The 9694-nt window shown below is 32.7% G+C and overlaps 1 protein-coding gene across 1 annotated transcript; it reads left to right on the top strand.

Annotated features, from left to right (window-relative positions):
- Positions 1–8079: 8079 nt before the first annotated feature.
- On the top strand, positions 8080–9320 carry LOC131849649 (uncharacterized). Its single transcript, XM_059199764.1, has 2 exons — positions 8080–8631; positions 9246–9320. The coding sequence occupies exons 1-2, from the start codon at positions 8080–8082 to the stop codon at positions 9318–9320; spliced, it is 627 nt and encodes a 208-aa protein (XP_059055747.1).
- The last annotated feature ends 374 nt before the right edge of the window (positions 9321–9694 follow it).

The raw sequence follows: 9694 nt of genomic DNA, 5'->3' as shown, positions 1-9694 counted from the left end.
GCGATACAAATCTACCTCATGAATATGCTATATGAAATGGCAGTATCTACAGCATCGATTTTGATGCTCTGTTTTACCCGTTATCGAGAATATAATTGACAATAACTCTAACAACATAATATCATTAAGATCTATGATGTTGTTGCCGTGATTTAATTATTTCAATATCCCCATCTTCATAGATATTGACAATACATTCATTTCCCAAAGGTTAATGAAGATGGCACTGTGTACATATAGACACGTGTATCACTGGGACGTCCCGAAGATATTTCTAGAATGATAAATGGGTGTCGTACGTGATGTAATGCTTATAAATTCCCCTGTGTCCGAATTTAGAGAGCAAGATATTGCTAATCTCGGTTTATACATCGAAGAGCCCATACTCGACGTAAGTCGCTCAATTTGTATTAAGGCAAATTTATTGAAAAGTTAGCACTGAAATATTTAAATCCATTCTGTAGGGATTCCACAAATTAAGACCGTTGGATTATTTAATATACTTATATAATAATTTGAATTATTTCAATTCTGTTCGTAATAAAAATAAATTGTAATAATATAAATGTTAGTGAAATGGGGTGTTGAAATTGAAGTCAATGTTAGCTCGATATATTAGCTGTTTTGTAAGGCTCTTTTATTCTCCAGAGCCCGTCATGCTGGGCTTACCATTGACACCGTACGAGATTAGTATTCTTTCTCCGTCCTTACACGGGTAAAGCCTTTTGTACAAAACTTTACTGTAGGCTGATTGCGTGATTTTTGTACTTTCAGTGCGGTCTTAGGAATTTTAATGACGCCTAATTTATATACTTTTAGTCTCAGACATTGTCATACTAAATAGTATCTACTTAAATATAGTTTTTTTTAATAGAGCATAACTACTTAATTCCTTTTAAATTTTCAAAATTGTATTTCAAATTTCTTAAAGTTAAAGATCAATCAGTTGTTGAAGAAGTAACTTAAAAACTACAGTTATGAGAAATATACCTACATTGCTCATAATATTTTATGTTATTGTAATAGCAAAGAACTTAAAGGGCAATCTGATGAAAAGTGATAATCGTCCCCTGTATTCGTCAATAGCACTAAGGACATTACGTTATCGCGCCCTTGATACCTACCGTTCATGCGTTGCTATTCTGAAGGCTAAGATGTCATGCTTCTTATCCTATAATTTAATTGGCTTATCTCATAGTTAATCAGAAACACATCTCATGCAAGCAAACAAGCTGCTTGTTGGCTGAAATATGTGTACCCACGCAGACAAAATCTTACAAAGTCTACCTAGGTAAATTTTAAGCTAACAAAAATTGGTACCTAGTCTTCTGCTCACTAATAAAAAATTATAAGGTAAATTACCAATGAAAATAATAAGTTTCTAGTTGTTTCTAGTACAATATTGTCAATTTCGTTTCTAATATACAATTTAGGTTTGGTAGGTTAAATACAGTTAAATAGAAATACTAAATTATCTTGGGATTTTCTAATCGTAATTTATTCGTCTTTTTGTGACCTTTTCCTAATTTTATTGAAGGATAAATCAGTTCAATATGATTAGATATTGTAAAGAATTCGTCAGCAAAAAATAGGTATACATTTTTAAACTGAGGTACCGTTGTGGAGGATATACAATTTTATAAAAATATACTAGAAGTGCAAATGGATGTCGCATTGCGTCGCATGGAAAAAGAAGTATGCATATATGTTATTTTATAAATTATAAATATATATCTACATTAGATGCTGTCTGTGTATGTCAGGGTGCGAGTAATGACAATACAAAATTACTAATATACTCCTATATATGTATATACTACTAGCGGATCCCACAGATTTTAAGATGAGTTAGGTGCATACACACGGACAGGAGAATTATACTAATGCTTCAGACGGGGATTTCAAAAATTTTAAATTATTGTATCTTCATTTAAAAAGTAAATAAAGTGATTTATCATTACATTATGCTGAATAGTTTTGGTATCCCTTTTTATTATCTGTTTGTTATAAGTGTTCTAGTAATACATAGTTTTCTGAACTGTGCGTAATATGTTATTTCATAATTATGAAGTAAATGATTTTAGTACAAAACCTTTTGGCGTAATTTGGCAGTAGTGAGAATGTGTATTTTTTTAATATGAATGAAATCAATTCGGTGTTTATGTTCACTCAAGATTTTTAAATATAGGATACATACACAGCCGGATAATTACTTCCCTTCGGTTATTTAGGAGACCCTCGTCACAGTGAGCGCTTGTTTTACACGTCATTCTTGTTTGCTAATGAAAAAAGTGTGCGGGAAAAAATAAATTGCTTTTTATTGTTCGGCCGCAGTACGGTGGGTGCGTAAATCAGAGATTATAAAGGTTTGTGAAATACTGTTCACTTTGAACCAAAGCAAACATTTGTTAGCGGATGATAACGCACATAAACGGAAAAATTCAGGTAACAATGTTTTATTTTCTAGCTTTGTCCATGAGGCGAGCGAGTGAGATTGTCAAAAAATAAAATTATTGTGTGTTGGCTTGGCCCACTGACTTTCGAGGTCAGCTGTGACAGACGAAAGAGGAATAAAGGTGAAGCTAAAATTGCCAATGGCAATAATGTGTGCTGTTTACTATTATACATATTTTTATTTGGTTCTACAAATAACACTAAAATAAACAACATTTTTCTTGCAGTTAACTTAATACTTCCCGTATTGAGTTCTTACAATCTTTAAATGTTGGCGTTGTCTTATAATATTAATGAATTAAATTATATTCCTTTTATAAGTAATTTAGGCTGTTTATCATGCAATATCACGCACAATAAGAACCAAGAGCATAAGAAATTTATGTTCGTCTACTAGTACCAAAGATAAGATAACATAAACAAGGAATACCTACATATATAAACCAGGTAAAACATAAATGTTAAAAATATATATATTTGTCTCATATAAATGTATAGATATATTTTCATATTTACTTTGGTTTACTTATAACATTGTAATAAATAATAATAAGTGAAGCAAAAACACTGAACCCCTTTTTACAAAAATTGTGGGGAGGGCGGAGTGTTAGCAATCTTATAGTTTATATATATATATATATAAAGAAGGAGCGCAGACTGCTAATATTTTTTTTAATTATACGTAAAAATTATGTTAAACACACTATCATATATTTGACATACATGCACATTTATATACTCTTTTGTTTATTATCTGGGTTACGGCCAGTTCTTGTGATTATAGATGTCTTTGACTTTGAAAGGAACCTTAATAATATTTAAACTTATTTAATGTACTGTCAAAACCATATTCAATATTTAAAAGATTTCCTTTAAAATATATAATTGATTGTATTCCCCAGAGTTAATACCGTACTTGATGAATCTTGAAATATCTATAGTATCTATCTCATCTAAACGAACACCCAAGTGAAACGGAACATTTAATATTCAACTTAGCAACTTGCAGTGACTTGTTGGGAAATTTTCTGAAAAAAAACTTCTAGAGCTTCGCTTCCTTAAATTAAAAATTTGCCGTCCTAAAAGTTACGTTTAAGAACACAGCGAGTCTGAACAAATTATTAAAAAGTCACAAATTTTATACCTGAATTATGTATACAGTACGATGAAAATTTTGTGTACCCTTGCCTTTAATGATTTGGTTAATAAATCTTATGAGATAAATTTAATCAACTTGATTGATTGTTGAAAGAGCGCCCTTTTGTATGAATTGAAATATATTCACTTTCAGTGAATGCAGACGTCAATATACATTTTCTTCGTGCCATTATTTTAATAAGCCACAGATAAGTAATCTTTATATAAACTTCTTCTATAGCAGCGTTCAGAGAATTAAACACCTATTTGTAATTCGAAATACGGCACACCCAACTTGAAATTTTATTAAGTTAGTTTAGTTAAACTAAACTCTTATTAACTAAAGTATATTTACTAAAACTATTCTGATATAACAAACTACTAGTTTTGTTATAGTTGTTTTATATATTATTATAATTCAAAGCGTTATAGCTGCTTTCCTGCTACAACACTTTCTAGCATTGCAATCAGGATGAACATAACAATTTTTACCATCAGAAATTGAGAAATAAGAATATTATTATCAAAATGTAAACATTGTTATGAATATTGGCAGCACGTATTAAGCTTATACTTATGTAGTTTATATGGAATGAGCTGTTACGGTATCATCATCCCCAAATTGGATGGTTACAAACTAGAACTGTGCTTTAAACACAGTTCACACCGTGTACGACAATGTAAAATATTATACCTTAATCCTCTTTACTTACGTATATAAGAAAACAAAAAGTCAATTAAATTACAAAATAACCATAAGCAAGAATGGCGCAATTTGTGCGGGATCGGCTTTACCTGGCTGGCGCTTTTTTGGGCGTTATTATTATGTTGTTATAACGTTATAAGAAGTTATGTAGGGGTAATAAAAATAATAACGGTCGGAACGGACGCGCGACGGAAACGGAAACGTCCTGGTTGACGCTCGCCTCGCTTGAATTGTCGAGTACCTTGACGCAGTAGTGTGATGTGACTTGTGGTGTGCAACCGCTCTTAAAATTGTTCAACAGCTACAAACACTTTGTGGACGTATTGCCCATTTAATATAATGTAATAATATAAGCATTTCGACTTTTGTCGATATATTTCGAGTTTTGTACATACATATTAGGGAAATTACAAATTGATCTTAAAGGTCAGCCAAATACTTACCTTTTGCTTAGTTTTGGATGTAGATTAAATAGTATTACATAGCTAGGATTCGTAGTAGCTAGTTTTTTGCAAGTTGACAGATTACTTTTTTATTTGTTTCAGATTCGTTTAAACTGTACAATATATGAAATATCATTACTCTATGAAATGTTCAGTTCGACTATTTGTATTGAATTTTGATAATAATAGATTAGTAGAATAGATAGCATTGTTTGCAATAATTGATCGGTCATGACATATAGGTACTCGTGTATACAACGGTAAATAAAATTTTCTGTAAATTAGTTTCTATCTAAAATAGACTACTAGTTCAATAGTATAGGCTCAGTACTATTGTTTAACTATCAATTACTTGTAAAGCAATATCTGCAATATACTGCCATCTGCATCGTTAGCGCGATTGTCTTCATAGGTCATGTCCGGTGAGAAACACACGGCGCACGACCATTTGTCATGCGACAAGTGGGCACTACGTGGCTGAATGGGGCCTTACCTTTGTCCATTGTCCCTTAGACAATGACCGCCTTTATCCCGTCCCGTGATTAGTGTAGCAAGCGGCCAGCAAATTAGTTTACCAAATGTTAGACCGTGACAGTTCGCTTTGAATACATTTCATTTATTTATATAATTTGAAATGTTTGATTTGAACTGAAATACTGTAATGAAATATGATATCATCGCCCTGTTTGAAAATGGAACATAACCGTTGATACAGGCTCGAATTACTTGGAACAAAATATTTTACTATAAAACTGTCTAACCTATTCTAAGCACGATATAGTTGTAAACAACTGTTTACATAGATTTTTTTTAAGGTTTTGTTTTCATATAAAGTCCGCCCGACTTGAATTAAAATTGTTTTTGGATGAAAGGTGCAGATTGTTACATAGATTTGTTTTTGGTTTCCTTTTCATAAGGTGTTAGGCGGTGCCAACTCTTATAAGAAAATGTTACATTCTTTTCTATTGGACCATGTCAGAAGCAATTTATAAGCAGTAAAATTTCAATACTTTGGTTTTACATCTCTTTATTACATATAAATTACTCATGGATGTCACTTAATCTCTTTGTAAAAGCGCACAGGGAGGTTGACGAGGGTCGCAATGTGATTTTTAAATGAAGTTTAAAAACATTTAATTTGTTCAAAATATCCGTTACTTTGTAACATAAACATTACACTTCTGCGACATTTTGAACTGCATATGAAATTAAAATACGTACACTCACAAAAATGGTTTTACCATCTCGCCTGTTATTATGAAGATACAATTAATAAACCTGAACTGCAGTAAATAGCCCTTTCTTGGCTAAGCATTGATGAATTACTTTGGCAATCCACTCTTTGGGCATTTTTGACCGTTTAGGACAAATAATATTATTGATCGACTGAAGATAAAAACACTGAATAGATGGAAATATATCACCTTAAATACTTTTCATCCAACTTGCTACCATTTGTTCAAAATATCGAATGGAACGTGAGTTGTTGGTGAAAGGCCATGGATTTGTAAAAACATAAATCACGGCAAATACGGCTAGCATGGGCTAAGATTACACTAGGGTCTGTGACATTTTGGACTATATGACGCTGAATTCATAGGATATACAAGGTATGGGGCTGTCGATCACTGCCGATGGCCCCGGATATATTATTGGAAATATGAACTCAGAGCTCGGCATCCTTAAAGATGAACTTCTCCATTTGGTATGGCTTTGAACGCGTCATCTTTCAGCATATGAATATATGACATCAAAAAAAAGACAGAAAAAACAAAGACCAGATGTCGATATATATTATTTCGATGAGAGAGGGTGCATAAAATATGACATTCATCAAAAATCTTTTTTAACTTTGTATTCATAATATAATAGTGAATACAATAAATTAAATACATATCAGCTGTGCATACTATTGAATTTAGAGAACTACTTTTTGTTAACACATCATTTTTGACTGTACATCAAAAAAAACAAGAAAGAATGTCAATATATATTATTTATGACATATATGACAGTCATTCTTTACATATATCTGAATACAATAAATTAAATACATCATGTCATAGAGAAATAAAAATGTTTTAGTTACAGGAGGTACAACATAACATCTTAGTCCTTTAGAACGGTTCATAAAAAGTATCTCAGGTGCTTTATTAAATAGTATTTAGTCAACATACAACCTTAAAAAGAACTTAACTACTAGTTCCTCTCTACGTCACCTTATAAGATGACCTCCCATTGTACCAGTAAATCCGCTTGCTCTACATTATTATAATAGCAGTCATGTGATAATCATCAATATCCATTACTAAAATATATCCGACCATCATTTCGGTACCGCTAAAATGTATGATACACATGAAGCTGACACCTAAAACTATATTTGTGTAACCAAATAAAAGAATTTATGAACTAGCATATGCGATTAAGATTTTGAAAAATTGAGATGTTCCATAATTAGCTGTTGAGGATATAAATCGTGAATAAAAGGCTAAAGTTTTTTTCTACGTTGATTATGCTTATCTTGTTTGCGTCTATTAGCGGTAATATTTGCCAGTTATTAAGGTTTCTGGTAGTTTCTTTACTTTTATTTAAAGATTTAAAAGTTATATTATTTGGATACCGACTTCTTAAACGTAAAGGAGTTATTGTTTTTAAGTAAGAAAAAAATATTTATAGGTCGTATAGGTAGTATAATTTTCTTACATGTATGTATAACTTCAATATTGTACAGACTTTTTCAGACGATTTGAATGTACAATTTTGGTCTGAAAAGCTAGTTACGGTACTGAGATTACGGGTAAGTGTGAATCAAGAGTTTCATAGCATCGACGCTTAATAACTAGTCTACTACCTTTCAAACCATATTAGATGTTATCACACCAACTAGAATTTAAGATAATGTAATAATTATAATCTTTATTGTGCAAAAAAAAAAACAATTATTTACAAAAAAGAACGTAATATCATAATATGCTAACAAAAGGCAACATTATCGTTCAAAGCAATCTCTCTTATATTAATTTATAGTAATTTACATTATTTAAATGATTAACCGGGTCTTAACATGAATAATTTTATGGAAAATAAAGATATTTACCTCTCTCGACGTTTCGACTAGATTGCACTAGCCGTGTTCTTTACCAAGGTGAATACTACCTTCAAATAGATGGCGTTGATGGACACATTGAGACAAAGATTCTTGCTCTCAGACCATTAGAAATTAGACTGTGGAAAAGATATGTAGATTATGTTTTCTGCATATTTAATGGTACACAACAACAAGCAGATGAATACTTAAAACACCTAAATACCATACAAGCTAAAACCAAATTTACAATGGAAATGGAGAAAGACAGGTCCTTGGCCTTCCTGGACATCCTAGTTATGATGAGAACTGATGGCTCGGTTACACATACAGTATACCGGAAACCAACACACACAGATAGATATCTACATGCCTCCTCACATCATCACCCGCGACATTTACAATCAGTCGTCACTAGTCACACAAACAGAGCGCAAGATCTCTGTGCCCCTAAATTTGTGGAACAAGAACTATCCCACATTCAAGAAGTACTCAAGAGAAACGGGTACATAATGAGTAGAAGGCAAACTAAGCGCGTAACAAAAGCTAAAAAACCTGAAGTGAACAGACAGCCAGCGTACATGCCTTACTTAAGAGGAATAACGGACAAAATTGGAACAGCACTAAATAAATACTCCATTAAAACTGTATATTATCCGCCCTCAAAAGTAACGAACAATTTACGTTCACCAAAGGATAAGCTACCTTACGAAGCTCCAGGAGTCTATAAAATTGACTGTAGTTGTGGTAGCTTTTATATTGGCCAAACAAAACGATCAATAGCCGAGAGGTTAAAAAAAGTGGTTAAAAATCGACAACCACACAAATCAGCGATTGCCGATCATCTACTGAACGCTGGAACAAATCACTGGATTGAACTACATGCGCCTAAGGTCCTCTCTACTGATCGCCACTATTACCCACGAATGATCAGGGAGGCGATTGAAATTAAAAAACATCCCAATTTCAACAGAGAGGATGGCTTAAAATTATCGTCTGCGTGGAATCCAATCATAAATAAATTCAAGCAAAGTTCAGTAGCATCAATAATCAATAAGTGTACGGATACCGTGAGTGCTGTGTGTCGCGAACTTTCGTTAAACAATCTAGTGACGGTAGATGAAAAAACTGCTGTCACCTATCTACATTGACATCGCTGTTAGTCAGCTCGTGACCACGCCTAGTGCAACCGTCGAAACAGTCGAAACGTCGAGAGAGGTAAATACCTTTAATTGCCACAAAATTATTCGTGTTAAGACCCGGTTAATAATTTAAATAATGTATATTAAACACGAAAGTTTAAAAGTAATTTAATGTAATGTAGTACAATTGAAGGAAGTTATATATTCTATATACACAGATACATGTACAGTACATACATGTACACGATAATATTTTTCTTCTTTTTTCATTCCAGCGCAGCGTGTTTGGATGGGTGCTTTCATTGAATCATAAAGAAATACCAGTATCTAACAGCAACTTAGGAGAGTAATAGTTCTTTTATCTGTATCTTTTTCAAGTAAAACCAGACAATAGTTTTCATCGCAATTCCGCCATCTGCTATACAATTGTTTCCAGTCAATAACTCAAAGTCGACCTTCTTTTCTTTCAATGCATAAAAATAATTCAGTGCCCCCCACGGGCTGCCCGGCGTTAGATACAGTGGCGGTAGTGAATCACGTAGGCCCTCCATTTATCATCGAGGAGTTTCGAGTCCCGCGACGTGTCATGATACGAGTGCTTGGTTTCTTTGTTACCAATGTGGAAAGGAGAAAGACATAGTACTTTCACTAATAACTTGGGAGTGAGTGAACCACTCGGACTATTAATAATATTTATTTAAACTCACAACAATAACACACACCA

Source organism: Achroia grisella, unplaced genomic scaffold, assembly GCF_030625045.1.
Source record: "Achroia grisella isolate CSIRO2021 unplaced genomic scaffold, CSIRO_AGI_Agris_v1 utg1111, whole genome shotgun sequence".
NCBI classification, from domain to species: Eukaryota; Metazoa; Arthropoda; class Insecta; order Lepidoptera; family Pyralidae; genus Achroia; species Achroia grisella.
The sequence above is the reverse complement of the archived record's forward strand: the minus strand, read 5'-3'. Positions and strand labels throughout refer to the sequence as shown.